The sequence below is a fragment of the Panicum hallii genome, chromosome 5 (assembly GCF_002211085.1).
Source record: "Panicum hallii strain FIL2 chromosome 5, PHallii_v3.1, whole genome shotgun sequence".
Lineage (NCBI taxonomy): Eukaryota > Viridiplantae > Streptophyta > Magnoliopsida > Poales > Poaceae > Panicum > Panicum hallii.
This window is the reverse complement of record NC_038046.1, coordinates 1231424-1250313: the sequence shown is the minus strand read 5'-3', so window position 1 is coordinate 1250313 and position 18890 is coordinate 1231424. Positions and strand designations below refer to the sequence as shown.

The window sequence follows — 18890 nt, the reverse complement described above, 5'->3', positions numbered from 1 at the left end:
CAAGCGGTCAAGCCCCAACGCCATGGCCGCCGCCGTTCGCCGTGGCTCCCGAAGGCATCTCGTCTCGTTCCTTGTCCTCGATCCCCTTTAACTCGGGCATGAGCTGTGTGTGTCTCCGGGGAGGAGAAGGTGCCCGAGGAAGAAGCTGCCGCGTCGGTCAACGCTTTCGCGCAGCGGATCGGTGAACTGAGCAACGATCATGGCGGAGCCCTGTTCGCCGGCGGTACAGATGCGGAAAAATTCTAGAAATGTGCAAAGCATTAATACATGACCGTATCCTTCTATACTAGCTAGAACACTTCAAGTTCAAACATTCAACGGAAAAGCCTACAAAGTTCTGCCAGGCGAGTTGATACAAATCCTTCCAGCTCTCTCGTCGCTCGATTTGAAAGCCTTTACTACAACTAGCGATGATTTCTGATCTCATTTTGCTGCCCGGCCTTCAGCTCTCAACATTGCCTCCCCTCCACATTGTCCTTGCAATGCACAAATGTGCTGAGCGCACAGCGCTGAACTAATGACAGCCATGACGGCCGATCGATGCCCACATTGGTTGGCGCCGACCACCGGGGCGTGCCTTGACGTGTTCATACTCGGCCCAGAACCCACTGTCCCACTCTGTCTGGGAACGGCTGGGCGGCTGATGGTCCATCCGTCCATGGAATTGGAATGCAGGGCAGCCACTGAATTCTGGTGTCGCCCTGCAGCCTGTGTACCAAACCACTGCACTTTTACAGTCACACAGCAGCAGCAGCCAGCAGGCCTACCAATGTTCAGAGGACCAGCGCGGCAGCTATGCAGAGAAAACGCTGCTCCGGCGAACCGGCGATTCGAGAATTTCGTTTTGGAGTAACTAACCATGGGAATGAATTCGACATTGATCGTGGGCAGCAGAAGCATCGTGTGGAAACGAATCCTGAAGGAAACAAGAACACGTGAGCCGGGATGGATGGATGATACGCCCTCCTCCAATCCAATCATATCATGGACACTTCTTCTTCTCTACTAGTCTACCAGTGTACTCGCTCGCTCACTCGCATGAATGATAGCATCAAAATCTCCCAAGTCCCAACCAACGGCCCCGAACCGTGCGCCCCCATCATCAGGCCCTTTTCTGGTTAGGCAGGCGCAGCCGCGCAGGCTGTCACTTTGCCAGTCGAGCGAGGCGCAAGAGTGTCGCGACGCGCGCGGCCGGGCAGCGGCAGGGGCAGGCGGCCGTGCCCCGGACCGGCGCCCTGGCCTCCTCGCGTACCCCTCCTGCTGCCGACCCGATTCGCAGCCGTGGCGGCACATGGCGTGCCGGCGCCCAGGCCCCGGCCCGCTCCTAAAAGCTTCGAGGCTTCGAGCGAGCGGCGGGCGGGGCAGCGTGTGTGTCCTCAATCACTCGCTCGCCCCCGCCGCTCGCCGGCCATCCCATTGCTGCTGATGGCGCGGCTGGCTGGGGCGTGGGGTCCGGCCGGAATGAGAGGGCGTGATCAATGAGCTGGTGGGCTGGATGAATCAGATCGATGATCGGATGCGTGCATGAGCCCGGCCATTATTGCGCCGTGTGGTAGCGGCATGGCTAAATCAGTCTCACCCGCGTGAAAAGGAGGAGGTCCGGCCGCCTCTGATTTGGTGATCCCTGTTTCTTTAATTTCTTGCCAAGACAGACAGAGGAGGTTTTGAACGTGAGCTCATGTAACGAGTAGCGTGGACCAAATATGTGGCGAATATGCTCTGGGCCATGGATGAGGTGGAGTGGGTCGGTGAAATTTGAAAAAGCAAGCTAGCCGGCCTCCTCCTGGTCGGTGGGCGGTGGGCGGTGGCGCTGCGACCCACCAGGCCAGCAGGCGGCGTATCGTGGTGTTACGATTACGTAGGCGAGGGGAGAAGGAAGAGGAGAGAAGAGAGCCGAGCGAGCCAGCCAGCAGTGCCTGCCTGCCTGCCGTCCCGTTCATCATCATCGCCGCTCCCTTTCCCTATTTACGCTCGCCACTCTGTTCCAGGTGGCTCCTCCTCCCCCTCTCGCTTTCCGGCCTCCCCTTCCGTCTCTGATCCACTGATCACTCCCCGCGTTCCGCTCTCCCTGATCCGGCGATCGGCGGGGCGCCTCCTCTCCCGGCGCGCAGATCCGGCGACGACGCACGCCCTCCGCCGCCGCCCCGCGCCGGCAGAACGCGAGCCGATCTAGATCCAGGTAACGCTTCTCTCTCTCTCTCTCAATTGCGCGTCTATGTCTTGTCCCGCAGTGGAGGAGATCCACCCGTCCCGGGTCTCGTTGATTTTCTCCTCTAGCTCATTAGGAATTAGGATGGCCCAGCTCCCCTGGGCGAATTGTTCGTTTTCATCTTCTCCGGGGTAGCCTCGCCTGCTTGCTTTGAGCCCTGAAATCCATTCCGTACTGGATTCACGCATTCTGTTGCGATTTGATTTCATGTGCTTCATGGCCGAGTGCTGCTATCGGTTTCCATGATTTTGGGGGCTTCAACTGAGCAGTGACCACCCCTACCTGCTGCAAGCGGTCCATCGGTCTTCACGCTGTCTTGCTGGAAGCAATTCGCATGATCTGGCAGCCGCAACGATCTCTTGCACCCGCGAGCAAGGCAAAACAGCATGATCGGCATCAACATTTGACCCAACCCATTGCTGCTTGCGGCTGCTATCTTCTACCATGGACTGGAGAAATTATGAAGTGCATACACATATAGCGCGGCTGGACTTGTTGCTGCCCCAGCGAGATATTTGGTTTCTGAAGGCTGGAAAGGCTACCAAAGGAAAAGAGTGACAAATGCCCCAGTATTGGTATCCGGTCAAGCATAACACACCAGTTATGAACACGGGGACAAGAACAACACAGATATGCCAAGGATGATGGATGCCTATTTTGCCAGGAGTTGGAGGGAAAGTGCAAAGCTACAAGATAGCATAGTGCTTACTAACCTGAACTATGAGCAGCTATACATAGTAAATTTACTGTTTAGGTAAAGGGATTCGAAGCATCGCCTACATTCCAATAGCATGCATTTGGATCAGTCAACTACTCACTATTCACTTGCTACTTCTTTTTCCTGGGCAATAGTAAAAACAATTCAATGCTGATTACCATTCACACAAAGTTTCTTTTACCATTTTATTTTCTGCCTATTAGCAATAACTTGAACCCATATTTGAGGAAGGATCAAGAAGCCACTTAACGTAGACAATTAAATGCAAAATGAGCTTGTAACTTCATTAATTCAATGTGATATCCTACTCCAATCACACTGTTGGCACGCTCGGTATGAATATTTCTCAGCCCAATCCGTTGAATTCTAGCAAAGCAATACCAACTTCATGGTTATGGGACAGGGTGAGCAATGGAGATAAAACCAGGACTCACAACCTGAGACTGAAGACCAAACTGACTAAAGTGGTAAGTGTTTGATCGAGCCAAGCGATAAGTACCTATAAAGGATCTGATGGAAGTAGATAGAAATGAGTTGGCATGAAAAGGAAACTAGTGAATAGATAAGTGAAGGAATTAAAATGGATACCTTAATAGTAGCTGAGGTGACAAGCGGAGGAATTTCTCATAACAGTCAGCGTAGTGCCACTTTGAGAAATGATTTATTATACTGTTATGGCAACACAAGTGGCCTGAAATGAATGCACATAAGCGCAGTAAATGGCAGAGCAGTGCGCCGATATGCTTGGGTAAGACACAGTAAGGCAGTACAGCTCAAGCAACATAATACTTGGTTTTGCGGCAGTGAACCAGTGTTCTGAAAAGCTACTCGATCAGGCACACCTTCTCTTTATCAATTATACAGCCTATACTGTATGTAAACTGAGAGGTTGTCCATTCTTTCTTGGCTGATTGTCAGGCCTAATCAGCTGACTTTTACAAGAGTTAACATTAGAGCTCTATCTAGCTAAAGCTACAATTTCGAATCACGATAATTTTCCATACCTTGTGCATTGATATCCATATTTTCTGGTTCAGAACTTCTTTACCTGCCTTGTTTGTCATGGGTATTTTGGTTTTAATATTTTTGCTTTTTATTGCTGTCTTGATTAAACACACTGTCATATTTTTTATTGTTAATTGTTTTTCCATTTTCAGCATATGGTGTGTCTCTAATATTCAGCACACTTGTTGTGCAGTGAAACCATCTGCTATCATCTTGTTTTCTTCAAAGTAATCCCAGAAAAGTTGCTTCCAGATGTCAACTGCAAAAGTGCTAGATCCAGCTTTCCAAGGAGTTGGCCAAAAAGTGTATCCTTTCATATGTTTGTCAGTCTATTCTGGTTACATTTTGAGGAACTGGCTTCGGTTGATTTTTTCTTCTTCTGTTATTCAAGCTTGCAAATCTAGAACTTGTTTATTAATGCATCCCTTAGCATCATCCAGTGGGACAGAAATATGGCGGATTGAAGATTTTAAACCAGTTGCGTTGCCAAAATCTGATTATGGTAAATTCTATTGTGGAGATTCATACATAGTTCTGCAGGTGCTGCTTATGCTTTATTCTCATATCCCTTACGAAGGTCTTCCTATTTTTCCATAAGACAAAAAAATATTAACTATTTCTGTATTTTTTTATAGACGTCCTGTGCCAAAGGCGGCGTGTATCTGTATGATATCCACTTCTGGATTGGGAAAGATTCAAGTCAAGTATGCACTTTGAACTTAAATTCTGCATTATTAGTACTGGTGCTAGCTTTCCTTGTGACTATTTGTTTGTATTGCAGGATGAAGCTGGGACTGCGGCCATCAAGACAGTTGAACTTGATGCCGTCCTTGGAGGTCGTGCAATCCAACATAGGGAACTCCAAGGTTATGAATCTGACAAATTCTTGTCATACTTCAAGCCTTGCATTATACCTTTGGAGGGTGGTTTCGCCTCTGGGTTCAAAAAGCCTGAAGAGGAGAAGTTTGAAACACGGCTGTATATTTGCCGAGGGAAGAGAGCTATACGAGTTAAAGAGGTATGGAAGATTCACTTGCTGCGTGTCCTTTTCAATTTTCTGCTCAATAATTCTGGATGCTGCCTTACTTGTTCAGGTTCCCTTCGCCCGGTCATCGTTAAACCATGATGACGTGTTTGTCTTAGATACTGAAAATAAGATATACCAATTTAATGGTGCTAACTCCAATATCCAAGAAAGGGCCAAAGCATTGGAAGTGATCCAATATTTAAAGGAGAAATACCATGGTGGTGTATGTGATGTTGCAATCGTCGGTGAGGGACATATCAACTTTAGATTGTCAAATTTGTTGGCCATCTTTTGCTATACTTATGGTTTAGTTTATTTTTTATATCAGATGATGGGAAGTTACAAGCAGAGTCGGACTCTGGTGAATTCTGGGTCCTTTTTGGAGGTTTTGCACCAATAGGAAAAAAACTTGTGAGTGATGACGATGTTGTACTTGAAACTACGGCACCAAAGCTCTACAGGTATTTCCTGTGTCAATCATTGTTATGAAAATTGAAAATCATGCGGTTGGTGGTTGATCCATAAAAATAGTCGAATTAATGGTTCTCTTTTAGTAGCGTAAAGGTAAAGGTTACTGCAATGAAAGAATTACATTCTTTTAAATCTTGGTCAATTTCTGTAAGTCATATCAATGATTCTGTTGTTTCCCATGCAATTGTACCTCCTAGATATAAATGGGCTTCTATTGCTCTTTAAGATCGATTATTGTATCTAAGGTACCTAGATGTATTCTGACTTGGCAGCTTGGCGTTGCTTTGGTTTAATCTGCACTTTTGTCTTACTACTTTTGAGATATTACCTACTTTAAGAGCAGTATTATCTTTTGGATCCATAAAAACAAAACTTTAATATAAATAACTAAATGTTTTCATCTAATTGCAAAGTTTCATGGTTTCCATCTAATAGCAAAGTTTCAATGTCGACCAATCTAAGCAATATCATATATAAAAAATTGTTTAATGAATCCATGCCATGGCTCAGTTGGTGCCATAACTATGTTTCTTTGTGCCCTTAGAGATTCTATCATGTTTTAAGTTCTTTATGCCCAATTGTGCCTTCTGTATTTTACCGGTCCCTTCTTGATTGTAATGCCGTGAGGGGGCGGTTCTTCCTCCAATGGTCAAGTTTTTGTTTTTATTATGAAATGTTCTCCATGCAGCATCAATGATGGTCAATTGAAGCTGGAAGAGGCAGCTCTTACAAAAGCTATGCTTGAAAATACCAAATGTTTCTTACTTGATTGTGGAGCTGAAATATATGTATGGGTTGGCCGGGTAACTCAAATGGAGGATAGAAAATCCGCCACTAAAGCGGTTGAGGTAAATTCTCGATCTGTTTTTCTTTCCTCAGAGGACGACCCCCCCCCCCCCCCCACCCACCCACACACACGACACACGCACACACCACTTTCATTTCTTGTAGGTAACACTTTCATGATTGTGTCTTGTGCAGGAATTCCTTATTAATCAAAAGCGTCCAAAGACAACAAGAGTTACACAAGTCATTCAAGGTTATGAGAGTCATGCTTTCAAGTCCAAGTTTGAATCATGGCCAGTAGGCAATGCTGCTGGGAGCCCTGGTGTAGAGGAAGGGAGGGGAAAAGTTGCAGGTATGTCATTCAATTATGAGGATAATGAAATTTCCCTCTAGATTACCGCTGATAATATTTTTTTATTTTTCAGCGTTATTGAAACAAAAAGGTGTTGATGTAAAGGGAGCTGCAAAAAACACTGCTCCAGTAAATGAGGAAGTTCCTCCTTTGCTTGAAGGCGGTGGAAAGCTCGAGGTTGCATTGATCAATATTCCTTTTTATGAGCTGTGTTGTTTAAAACAAGTAAACTGAAAAGACATTTAATGGACATGTCCTTACCATAACAAATTGTAACAGGTATGGTGTGTTGATGGCAATGCTAAGACTGCCCTGCCGAAAGAGGACATTGGAAAGTTTTACAGTGGAGACTGTTATATCATTCTCTATGCATATAATTCAGGCGACAAGAAAGAAGAATACTATCTCAGCTACTGGATTGGGAAGGATAGTTTGGCGGTAATATACTTTGCATGCTGCCAGACTTACGTTGTTGTCTTAAACTGTTCTTGCATCCTTTCTGACTTTCTACTTTTGTGCTTAGAATTTCATTGTCGGCAATGTTTCTTTTTGCTGGTAGAATGTTGGCTGATGAAATTTAATGTTTTTAGTTAAAACATTTTTTTAGACTTATAACCAAACAGTTTCTGCCCATCTGCGAAGCTGGTGGCATAAATTCTTTTGAAGCTCATTTGCACTTGTTCTTTTCCTTTTGCAGAGTTAACATCTGACTTTTACAAGTGATCTGGATCTAACTTTTTGTCATTTGCTTTGCAGGATGATCAAGCGATGGCATCTCAATTAGCTAATACAATGTGGAATTCATTGAAAGGACGGCCTGTTCTGGTGCTGCATTTTATTTCAGATATGCCTGAGCTATTTGTTCAAAAGAGGCGACTTTTGAGTTATTGATAGTTTTTTTGTAGGGTCGCATATATCAAGGGAAGGAGCCACCACAATTCGTTGCTCTTTTCCAGCCCATGGTTATCTTGAAGGTATACATGTTAAGCCTACCAAATATAATTGGTTGCATCCCTTTTATGTTATTTTTCAGTAATGGTTGTCTAGTTTGACTCTGTGCCTATCTAAGTAATATATATGGATAATATGTTTCTGGCAAATCAATAAATTATGTAGGGTGGAATTGGATCCGGGTACAAGAAGCTCGTCGAAGAGAAGGGTGTGACTGGTGAGACTTATTCTTCCGAAGGCATAGCTCTATTTCGAGTATCTGGGACATCGATCCACAACAATAAGATTCTTCAAGTTGATGCGGTACTACCTACCTCTTTCTACTAGATGAGGATGGATCTTTCTATTGGAGCTTTTTGATAATGTGTAAATTGTGTAATGTGGTCTTATAGAATAATATTGACTCGACAAATACCTCAACAAAGAGCTTTAATGAAATTCAGTTGCTTATCTTTTAGCTGACCAGTAATCATTTTATAGGTGGCAACATCTTTAAGCTCAACGGAGTGTTTCGTATTGCAATCTGGAAATGCTATGTTTACGTGGCTTGGCAATTCTAGCACATATGAGCAACAGCAGTGGGCAGCAAAAGTTGCTGAATTTTTGAAGGTATGAGAGCACCTTTGAATAGATTGAACCCAATCTATTAAAATTTCTATCACTCTTTTAAGTCCTATAAATCAAATGAGAACTTCCAAAACTTTCTGAAGCTCTGTTTTCTCTCTCATTCAATATCTATTGCTAACCTTTGATATTTCCAATCTTACAGCCTGGTGTTGCAGTGAAGCATTGCAAGGAGGGGACAGAGAGTTCTGCTTTCTGGTTTGCTCTTGGTGGAAAACAGAGTTATACAAACAGGAATGCTACTCAGGATATTATTGCTAGAGAGCCTCACTTGTATGCATTCTCATTCAAGAATGGTCAGTTGTTGTAAATTTCATACTTTCATCCAGTTTTGTATCCATGCGAAGTTTCTATTTCCTTTCATTCATTTGAAATATCTACATTATACAAGTTTCTGGCCTAATCATCATTTGGTTGCTTGGGTTTGTTTGTACTACAATCTTCGTCATTGACCAGGGAGACTGGAGGTTAGTCCTCTTGCACTTGCTCTCCTTAGATCTATTCCTTCATATTGCACAGTTCTGGGTATGTGATTTTATGAGCTTCTTCAGGTTACTGAGATCTTCAACTTCTCCCAAGATGATTTGTTAACTGAAGACATGATGATACTGGACACACATGGTGAGGTCTTCATTTGGATTGGTCAATGTGTGGAATCAAAAGAGAAGCAGAAGGCATTTGATATTGGTCAGGTATCGACTGAAGCGGTGACCTTATTCAGTATTGGTCAGTTCCAGTTTGCTGCTGTGGTACCTTTATTCAATATGTAATGATTACTTTTTCCCCAGAAATACATAGAGCATGCAAATTCTATTGAAGATCTTTCTTCTTATGTACCACTATATAAAGTTATGGAAGGGAATGAACCATGCTTCTTCAAGACGTACTTCTCTTGGGACAACACAAAATCTGTGGTAAGCTCTTGGAAACATTATATTTTATCTTGCATTTTCTGTTCTATCTGATATTAATCATACAAGAGATATTAATTGATTCCTGCTGAAAGGTTAAGGTTTTGTTACAAACTACACCATATTAAAAAATAAGTTTCATACTTCATACAGGTTCATGGGAATTCATTCCAGAAGAAACTCACACTACTTTTTGGATTGCGTTCTGAGGTAAGCCTGAGATTTTAAGTTGAAGATACAAAGTTGCATTCAGCTTGGTTTTCTTGAACAAGTTTCTTGGATGCTAACCATTCAGCTTCAAAGTTCCTTTTACGCGATAGACTTAATATTTGCATGAATAACCATTTCTTGAACTGTATAAAGGTTCCATTGAACCAATACTCGGAAATGCAAATAAATATCCAACAAGTACAATCTTTACATCATAGTTCTTTTGTAGGGTGCACCTAGGAGCTCTGGTAATGGTGGACCCACTCAGAGAGCATCTGCATTAGCAGCTCTATCATCTGCATTCAATCCATCATCCCAACAAAAGCTGGTAAACTTCAAATAGTTGATTTGGTTCCTCACAAAATGTATACATTTTGGCTAAAAGAATTATACATTCTTTATGAAAACTTCAATGTAACTAGCTTCTTGATCTTTTTGTCAGTCTAATGAGAGGCCTAAAAGCACAGGCGATGGACCCACTCAACGTGCCTCTGCACTTGCTGCCTTATCAAATGCATTTAATCCATCCTCAAAACCCAAAACTCCCACCCCACCTCCATCTCGTTCAGGTCAAGGATCTCAAAGAGCAGCTGCTGTAGCTGCATTGTCCTCTGTGCTGACTGCTGAGCAATCTGGATCTTCAGAAAATCTACGAGCCAAGGCTAGCAGCACAGCAGATAAGACAGGTAGAGCTACATGTTCTTTTCCAATACCATTATTCAAGGAATCACTTGTTAGGCGTTTTGAGTTCTCTGATTTGCTTTCCTCGTTTCTTCAAAATGTTTCCTTTAAAGGCTCGTCTCTTTTGTTTTGCGAGTGTAGCCTTGGAACACTAGTCATGTGTATTTGATTTTGTTGGTACACTTGACGAATGGAATGAATCATAGATGAAGGCCATTACCTCCTTGCTGGCATATTTATCACTTCAATGTTTGACACCCTTTTTCAATGCAGATGTCGACAGGGTTGTAATAACTCAATCTGGTGCATCTTCTCCTCAGTCTGAAGCTGGGGAGTCCTCTGCGTTTCACCAAGAAAAGGATGTTGTAGAAGGGGCACCATCTGAGGCTGATGGAGCAGAGGCTGAGGTCCCAGAGGAAGAAACAACAGAGAATGTGGGTGAAGCAACCTTTAGCTATGACCGCTTGATATCCAAGTCTACCGATCCTGTTCGTGGGATAGATTACAAACGCAGAGAGGTTTGTCTCTGCCCTCATCCTTGAATAGATATTGAGTTGTTTCTTGGTTCCATGCATCAATAAGTAACTTTACTTTGGCTTTTGGCGGAAGCTAAATTGCTTGCTTCTGTTATATGATGCATTTGGTTCTCTTTCGACAACTCCTTTTCGCCTTTCTATAATCATACGTACATATATTCTATTGTTGCTCATCCAACCAATTCTGTTAATATTTGAGTTTGCTTGAAGTGAGCTTTACATTTAAAGGAAAGCACGTCAGGACATCAGTTCAATTTTAATTGAACTACTCTATTGATTTTGCAGGCATACTTGTCAGATAGTGAGTTTCAAACTGTTTTTGGCATGACTAAGGATGCATTCTACCAACAGCCAAATTGGAAGCAAGAGCTACAGAAGCGAAAAGCTGATCTCTTCTGAAGAGAACAAGCTTCATATCTCGTGTCTGCTATAAAATTTGATCTTCTTATCGTGAATGGTGGTCCCATGGGAGTAAGTCTTATCATATATTGTCGATCATTTCGGAGGACAGGCTACTGGTGGCTTTGCTCAATTGGTTTTTTGCAACCAATTTTATAGGTCAATTCTTTTATTTGTACATGGCCTGAGTTGTGCTGCTTGCGAGGTCCTTATATACTCTAGCTTGCTTTGTGACTGTCCATATGTGTATATCTTTTTTCTTTTATTGGTTTGTTACGTATGGGCATTTCCTGGTAGGTCATCATTGTATTGTCATTCAGATGTATCGCACACGAAATATTTGTGCCTGTTGATGGTTGACGATTGTTGGGGATTGAACGCCTGGTTGAATTTGTCCGCCCGTACAAATAAGTAGCGGCCATCTGGCCCTACCTATTATCTTGAGAACTCCGGCGGTGGATACCAAGGGCGAGGCAGCAGTGCCTCCAGATTGTAATCTTGGACTGATTTGTTTCAGTTTGTAACAAGGCCTTAATTCCGGATAATCCACAATGTACAAGGCCAATCAAACAAGGTCTAAAGCTCATTACCATCATGTTCCTCGTAAATCAGCAAACAATGATAAAAGACGAACGATATTTCTAGCATATAAACTCGATCAGCACTCGTGCCGATTTATCTACCCTGATAATGCCTCTAACGAGTACAGAGGAACGTACGGTAAAAAGGGGTGCTGCCGTGACGCTTCCGCGAGGGGGTGGATGTCGCGCACGGTCCTGCGATCCATGTCATACGCCATCAACATTCCCCTGCATCCATCGAAGAGGAAGATCACATTGCCGTCCGGATGAACCGCGACGACGCCATAGTGGTGCTTGAACAGTGTCCGCCCGAACTGATCCAGCGCGCTGGTATAGTGCCTCAGCGTCCATCGCTCGGCGCCCCGGCGGGTCTCGAGAGCGTAGACCGACACGGAGGCAGCATACGAGCCCTTGTGCACGTAGAGCAGCCGCCCCCGTGACCGGCCGATGAAGCCGGCGCCGGCGGAGCTTTCTTGGATCACTGGAACCACACGGGTGACCCTACCACGCCTCGCCCTTGGTATCCACCGACATGACCGCGCCGTCGTCGAGGGCGAAGTGCAGGGAGCCGTCGTGGTAGGTCCCCTGCTGGCCGGTGCATGTGACCTGGAAGCCCAACCTCCACTCACTGCAGTCGCAGACCACCCAGCTCTTGGTTTCCGATGAGTAGATCTCCACCGCCTCGACGACGAAGCGGTTCTGGGACAGCAATGGGAAGCTGAAGCAATCCTTCTCCACCAGCTGGAGCACGTGGAAGCGCGTGGAGGAGACGGCCGGGTCGAAGGCCAGCGCGGCCAGGCGGGTCTGCCGCTTCCCTTGGAGGTAATCGGAGCTGAGGCCGAAGGTGCCCTCGGCATAGATCGGCTCCGGCACCTCGACCCACTTCCCGGTGGCGGGGTTGCACACGGCGTACGAGGACGGAGCCGGCTTCGGCTGCAGGGAGAGGGACGACGACGACGACGCGCGGCAGCAGCGCAGGAGGAGGAGCCCGTTGCACGAGTCCAGCAGCTCCGTGTCGGTCGTCGCGTAGCTCGTCGATGGCAGGAACGCGAAGGCGTGATCGACGGCGGCCGGAGGCGGCGAGCCCTGCGGATGAGGAGGAGGTGACGAGGCGGTGAAGCGCCAGTAGGGTACTATGGGCGGGCAGGAGGCGTCGACGTGGAGATGGTAGAAGAAGCCCGAGACGGTCTGCGCGAGCCTGCGGCGGTGGTGGGAGTGGGAGATGAGGTCGCGCCACGCGCGGCTGACGCACTTGCAACGGCGGAGCGGCCGCACCGGCAGGCGCGACAGGATCTCCACGACGAGGTCGTCCGGGAGGTTGGTCGCCGCCGAAAGCTTGCCGTCGTCCATCCCGGCCGGAGGACGCGTGAAACAGATCGGCTATTCGGCAACTGCTCGCGAGTCGAGCGGTAGGCTTGGCCGCTTGGGTAGATTAGATGGTTGGATTGGGATGAATTAAGGGTTTAAATTGGTGATCCTTAGATACCTCCAACCCTCTTTAATTCAAATATTTATGCTAATTTTTCAAATTAAAATTCCATTTTGAAAAAGTAGTACTGATTCTCGGGAACTCAATTTCGTTAGTTTTGCATGTCGCGCGCGGACTCTCAGTTCAACCAAAATAACGGACATGCATTGTGATCCTAAAAAAACAGTTTTTGCATCTCCATTCATCTACATCTATCCAAGCAAATCTGCAACGTCAAATAATATGCCATCTGAAACAACAAATTGTTCAGGCATCTGAAATATAGATGTAATTATTTTCCATGACACATGAGTTCTGAAACAGTTTCATCATTCGTGACCAAATTAGAGGGAAATATTATGAACAGATCAATATAATTGATGTTGTTGTAACATCCGTTCGTTGTTCAAATTAAGCAGTCTGCATGCATACTCATTCTTCAGACGACTTAACCATACACTCGATCTTCTACATTCATCAACGTTACAATGCCACGCATGCAGGCAACCTTGATAATGCTTATTGCAAGTACAATGGTACGTACGGGAAAAAGTGGTAGTTGCTCGTTGCATCCGTGAAACTGTGGACAACACGTGTAGTCCCATGATCCATATCGTAGGCAATCAGGCTCCGCCGTCGGCTATCAAAGAGGAAAATCACATTGCAACCCGGATGGATCGCAACCACGCTCTGCCCCCCAGACGGATCCAGCGACCTGGCACGGTGCTTCAGGATCCACCTCTCGGCGCCGCCGCCGCCGCCGCAGTCCTCGAGAGCGTAGACCGACAGGTCACGAGCGTAGGCCGCCGAGCTGGCGTCCACGTAGAGCAGGCGGCGCTGCGACTGGCCGGTGACGCCGGGGGCGCCGAGTGTTGCCGGGGGCTCCGGGCACACGCGGGTGGCCCTCCACGTCTGGCCCTTGGTGTCCACCGACGCGACCACCACCATGCCTTTCTCGGTGTCGGTGGTGGTGAGGTGCAGGGAGCCGTTGAGGTAGGCGTGCTTGCCGGCGTAAGCGAGGCGGTAGCTCCACTCGCCGCCGTTGAAGTAGGCGTTCTCGCCGGCGTAAGCGATGCGGTAGCTCCACTCGCTGTTCCTGAGAACCCACTCGCCGGTCTCGGACGAGTAGATCCGCACCGCCTTGACGGCGGCGCCGCCGTACCGAGAGCTGGGCCGCCCGTCGTCCTCCACCAGCTCGAAGACGTGGAAGTGCGGGGAGACGGCCGGGTCGAAGGCCAGAGCGGCAGGGCGGGTGCTCTCTCTCCTCTGTTGACGTTCCCGGCGACGCCGACTAATCTCTGATCCGAGCTCAAACGGGTTTCGGGCACGACTCGGCTCCGGCAAGGGCACGGGCAGCTCGACCGCCCAGCCCTGGGTGGCGGGGTTGCAGACGATGTAGTGCGGAGCGGCCAGCTCGTCGCCGGAGGGGCGGTGGCAGCGTAGGAGGAGGAGCCCGTTGCACGAGTCCAGCAGCTCCGTCCGGGTCCTCGTGCTCGAAGAAGGCAGGAACGGGAAGGCTTGATCGAGGAACGCAGGCGGCGAGCCTCCGCCTCCATCGGGAGGGCATAGGGCGGTGAAGTTCAAGTCCGTCGTCACCGGCGCCCGGTAGCCATCGCCGTGGACATGGTAGAAGAAGCCCGACGCGGCGTCAGTGTGCGCAAGCCTCCGGCGGTGGACAGGGCCGGAGATGAGATCGCGCCATGACCGGGAGACACACTTGAAGCGGCCCAGCGGCCTCGGCGGCAGCCGCACGAGGATCTCGATCAAGAGGTCGTCGCTGAGGTACGACGCGGGGTTCCGCTGCCGCTTCCGCCCGGCCATCATTCCGAGGCACGGCACGTGAAATCGATCGCCGATGATGCGCAAGAGCTCCCGAGGCAAGAATGAGATTCGTTCTTGATACGACTCGTCGATTCCGCCGTACGCACTTGCTTAAATAAAATAAAGGAGATGGAAACTGGTTCCGACTCGAAGTCGGTGAGACACTCTGGGCCGGACCTGATCCAATTTAACAGATTATTAATTTGAAGAGAAAATACTGTAGTATTACTATTTTTTTTCCAATGGCTAACAGATTTTTAAATATAGTTATTACCTTTAATTTTCCTACAGTTTTGGCAAACTGCCAACAACATATACAATCCCCCACAACCTCATTGACCACAGTAATTTTGTGGTTAATTAACCAACCTCATTGGCCACTTGTGACAAGAAGTCTATGGGAAATTGTAGTGAAAAATAGTTACAGTATTCATACGTATTCAGTCACCGAACCCTTGTTAATCCTAGCTAGCTCGTGGATGATTGCTGGGTTACCTTTTCTTTTGTTGAAAAGAAGCAGGAGCACAATTATATCACTGATGAACAAGGAAGCGTGCAGAGTTTTACATAAGAAGACCAAAATGAACTCAGTAAACTCGATCGGTGGAGTGAGGATCGAGAACATAGTATTCTAGAATAGTTATGAAAATAAAACCATCTCAGTTTTTTCGAGCAACAGCAGCTGCGATCCCAATGAGCACACCAATGGCAGTTGTAGCTATTCCAATACCGATAACACCATCTGCATCAACGAATGTTTGTTAGTAACTGAATTTCTTTACGAAATTTAACAATTTGGGATCCTCTGTCTTCAGTCTTGACTGTATATCAGTTCAATATAGACAACCATAAAATCCAAAGACAGGATTGGTGCGCATTGCTGATGGAACTAGACATCGAGACATGACTGATGGAACTAGAACATTTGCATTGCTGGTAATTGGTCTAACTTTTACCTCACCTTTAGCGATTTTATCTTCCGCTATCTTCTTCAGAGCCAGGGCCTGTCTACAATCAGGTTGGATCTATATCAAACCACGAAATAAACTGATTAAATTAATTCAGATATTGAGAAAAATCTCCAAGAATTGCAAGTTGTTATAGTTCTTGGCCGTCCATACAGTAAATGAGGCTAGTCGGCCATGCTAAGACTACCAATTTCCATCAAATAACTCTGGTTGCCCGGATCTCTGTTTCTGAATTAGATGAGGATCGGAGCAGTGCCCTCCATTATTATGCCTACAGCAAGAAAAGGAGATGTTATGGATGAAGCGAACAACCTCGAGGCACTGGTCCAGGAACTGCCGGCTCCTGGGGTAGTCGCCGTTCCTGTAGTGCCCCACGGCCAGCAGGTAGAGCTTCTCCCTCGCCTGCAAAGGGCTGGTGGTCGCGCCAAGCAGAGATGCTGGATGTACAGCGGCAGACAAATGTGGTGACCATTCGAAGAGGCAGATCGGAGGCGGATTGCAACCGAACAGCATGAACTCCATTCAGCAGGGCCGGCGCAGCGTACCTTGGAGCATGCCGATCCCGCGGAGCACGTCGTCCTGGTTCGTCGAGTGCACGAGCGCCCAGGACAGCCTCATGATGCTCTGCTTCTCGTGCTCCTCGGTCGCGGCCTCGGCGACCTCCCTCTCGCATCCCTAGATAATTTTAGGAGGATCGGAGAGCAGATTGACGGATCCATTTATCAGACCTCGATCGAGATGTTCATGCATGTAATCAAGCACATGGATGCATTTTGTTTGAACCAACAGAACTGAGCGAGAACTAGGCGACAGAGGGTGAGGAGGACGGGGGCCGGTTGAGAGTGAATCGATTCGGCACGTACGGCAATGACGTCGCGGTCGCACCAAGGGATGCTCTCGCCGCCGGAGAAGAAGGAGCCCACGGCATCGAAGAACCTGCCGATCTTGGCGTCCATGGCCATCGCCGATCTGCGATACCTACGGTCAGTTCGTTCCTCTCGGTTGGGGACCTAGCCTGATCGATCGAGCAATGTGGGCTCTTGAGGTTGGGCCCATCTTGGTACCAATTCTCTTTGGAAAATGTATATTGTCCTGACTAATGTGAGTAGGTATGTGTCTAACCTCGCTCAGCAATTAGCAAGTGTACTGTGTAATCTTGGCAATTGGCTTGTCATCATATCATAAGGTCGTTAATTATTAGGTAGTCGATTTTGTTCCTTACTTTTCGGTGCAAAAATGTGAATGCAGCATCACGTCATGATCCCGTGCAAGCAACTATATTTAGGAGCTACCTGTATATAGTTATTACGCTTTCGTTTGCTTTCAGTTGCAGAAGTATAATTTGAAGGTTCCCGTGCACGCAACCTTAGCCGTCGTTGCCTAATTAAACCCCTTTGGCAAGCTAAATACCTCATATATGGTTTGATTTCTTGTGGTAGAATCTATTCACTTGGCTTCAAAAATCCTATGCTTCAACGGTAGACATCTCTATGATGTGCGCGTTCGTAGAGATGCATGAGTGCAGACGTAGACACATGCATGCATGCATCTCCATTGTGTTTTGAAATCCCTCGAAACAATCTTAATTAGTAAATACATATATGTGGTGCCTTGATGCGTAAAAGGTTATACTCTAATATAATAATCGACCATGCATAGTTGTTCTTTACAGACAGTAGCAAAGCACAAATTATTTTTTGGCCGCAGTTAGGTAATAACCGCTCGAATTAATAAGCATCACGCGGTTGATGGAGGACTAGTGCACCTCAGCGATTAATAGGAGCCGGCAATGGTGGCTGGAAAGGGTTGAGGCTGGCTAGCCAGATGCCTAGACGCATGCAACGATAATCTATCGTACTACTGTATATGTACAGTAGACTCTAACTTGTAACCATATACGATAATAATCAATGTTGACGTTTGGTACGTACGTGCATGATGCTCTATATGCATGCATGATGTGATCACGCGTAGCTAGCGTAGTTAATAATTAATATAGTGTACATGTAGCGAAAGAAGATCGAAGAACTATGATAGATGATGGAGAGCTTCGAACCGACAGTAAACGAGTACCCACGCAATTTCCGCGGTTTAGCACGCGCCATGTCTGCGTCATGCAGTTATTTCTAATTTGGGAACGCGCACCAAAAGTCAATACTCTAGTAATCGACGTATATGTGATCTAGTAATTAAGATTAGGCCTTTATTGTTGGCATTAAGCATGAAGATTCTCCAAATCTTATAGCAGCCAAGGACGGTCACGTGCATGCGTGGAACGCACGTCTATCTCTATCTCTATCTCTATATCTCTACTATTACTAAAGCAAGCAATAATTTTTTATCTTAAAGTTCTAATCAGAATTCGAAAGTTGAGTTAAAGATCTAAAACCATTTAGAATTGTTAGCGCTTGGCGAGTAAACTAGAAAAAAGCTAAAATTCTTGATGTTATCATAATATACATATATTTATATATACTAATCAATATATTTATATAGCTTTCTATAGCAACGCATGGGCATATTTGCTAGTACATTACTATATATATATATATATATATATATATATATATATATAGTATACCTACTGCGTAACCAAATAAAACGATGAGCGGCATTGTTCATCGCTTACACGCACTGCACGATCCTTGTTAATTTGCGCCACGCGATCGAATATAATATAATGGTCAAAATCAAGAGAGGATTATACATTGCATATACATATAAATAGTACGATTATCTATTTTTTCGTAGTATATATGGGCCGGCTAGGTACCAGCAAGACTACATGACGTACGAGCTGAGCTACAGCTGCTGCTGGGGAAAGAGCTATATATATATATGCATGAGGGTGATCGATCGAGAGAGATCGGTTGGGTTGCTTGGATCTGATAGAAAACCGACGGGAGGATGCGAGAACGTACGATATGTGCCGAGAGCCTACCTTACACTGTGTATGCATCTTTCCAATTAATTAAACTTGATAGTCACACATGCGTGCATGCATGGTGTGGCGTCCATGTAATGCAAGTGCAATGATGATGATCCGTCATGTACTGTAATGTGTTCATTGCACACACACGGTACCTAGCTACTTAATTAGTACCTTATTAGCCGCGCGACACGGCTATAAATACCAATCCTTCCCCGTCCCTCCTCAGAACAGAATCAGCAG

The 18890-nt window shown here is 46.2% G+C and overlaps 4 protein-coding genes across 4 annotated transcripts; 1 reads left to right on the top strand and 3 right to left on the bottom strand.

Moving 5' to 3' along the window:
• Nucleotides 1–1720: 1720 nt before the first annotated feature.
• Nucleotides 1721–11272, top strand: LOC112893492 (villin-2-like). Its single transcript, XM_025960858.1, has 24 exons — nucleotides 1721–2179; nucleotides 4126–4237; nucleotides 4373–4472; nucleotides 4568–4636; nucleotides 4714–4950; nucleotides 5027–5204; nucleotides 5288–5420; nucleotides 6119–6278; nucleotides 6412–6568; nucleotides 6642–6745; nucleotides 6848–7006; nucleotides 7325–7393; nucleotides 7474–7542; nucleotides 7685–7822; nucleotides 8000–8128; nucleotides 8289–8439; nucleotides 8600–8610; nucleotides 8695–8835; nucleotides 8932–9057; nucleotides 9208–9264; nucleotides 9494–9592; nucleotides 9707–9950; nucleotides 10219–10463; nucleotides 10767–11272. The coding sequence occupies exons 2-24, from the start codon at nucleotides 4185–4187 to the stop codon at nucleotides 10878–10880; spliced, it is 2943 nt and encodes a 980-aa protein (XP_025816643.1). The 5' UTR covers nucleotides 1721–2179; nucleotides 4126–4184; the 3' UTR covers nucleotides 10881–11272.
• Nucleotides 11273–11962: 690 nt separating this feature from the next.
• On the bottom strand, nucleotides 11963–12811 carry LOC112895731. The gene is made up of 2 exons (XM_025963727.1): nucleotides 12459–12811; nucleotides 11963–12293 (listed from the first exon to the last, which is right to left on the bottom strand). The coding sequence occupies exons 1-2, from the start codon at nucleotides 12809–12811 to the stop codon at nucleotides 11963–11965; spliced, it is 684 nt and encodes a 227-aa protein (XP_025819512.1).
• A 637-nt stretch (nucleotides 12812–13448) lies between these two features.
• On the bottom strand, nucleotides 13449–14750 carry LOC112895726. The gene has a single exon (XM_025963723.1). It carries the CDS (start codon nucleotides 14748–14750, stop codon nucleotides 13449–13451), a length of 1302 nt encoding a protein of 433 aa, XP_025819508.1.
• Nucleotides 14751–15409: 659 nt separating this feature from the next.
• Nucleotides 15410–16749, bottom strand: LOC112894531 (mitochondrial fission 1 protein A-like). The gene is made up of 5 exons (XM_025962281.1): nucleotides 16582–16749; nucleotides 16264–16393; nucleotides 16031–16155; nucleotides 15712–15775; nucleotides 15410–15492 (listed from the first exon to the last, which is right to left on the bottom strand). Exons 1-5 carry the CDS (start codon nucleotides 16678–16680, stop codon nucleotides 15410–15412), a joined length of 501 nt encoding a protein of 166 aa, XP_025818066.1. The 5' UTR covers nucleotides 16681–16749.
• Between the last annotated feature and the right edge of the window lie 2141 nt (nucleotides 16750–18890).

Bases quoted from the DNA above. Each gene is read 5' to 3' on its own strand.
- LOC112893492 (XM_025960858.1), top strand. From the start codon at position 4,185: ATGTCAACTGCAAAAGTGCTAGATCCAGCTTTCCAAGGAGTTGGCCAA. The intron at 7,394-7,473 runs GTGCTGCATTTT...GTTTTTTTGTAG, and splicing joins TGAAAGGACGGCCTGTTCTG to GGTCGCATATATCAAGGGAA. The intron at 8,836-8,931 runs GTATCGACTGAA...CTTTTTCCCCAG, and splicing joins AGGCATTTGATATTGGTCAG to AAATACATAGAGCATGCAAA.
- LOC112895731 (XM_025963727.1), bottom strand. From the start codon at position 12,811: ATGGACGACGGCAAGCTTTCGGCGGCGACCAACCTCCCGGACGACCTC. The intron at 12,294-12,458 runs GTGCAACGGGCT...CTTCGGCCTCAG, and splicing joins GACACGGAGCTGCTGGACTC to CTCCGATTACCTCCAAGGGA.
- LOC112895726 (XM_025963723.1), bottom strand. From the start codon at position 14,750: ATGGCCGGGCGGAAGCGGCAGCGGAACCCCGCGTCGTACCTCAGCGAC.
- LOC112894531 (XM_025962281.1), bottom strand. From the start codon at position 16,680: ATGGCCATGGACGCCAAGATCGGCAGGTTCTTCGATGCCGTGGGCTCC. The intron at 16,156-16,263 runs GTACGCTGCGCC...CTGTACATCCAG, and splicing joins CGGGATCGGCATGCTCCAAG to CATCTCTGCTTGGCGCGACC. The intron at 15,493-15,711 runs GTGAGGTAAAAG...TCGTTGATGCAG, and splicing joins GGAAGATAAAATCGCTAAAG to ATGGTGTTATCGGTATTGGA.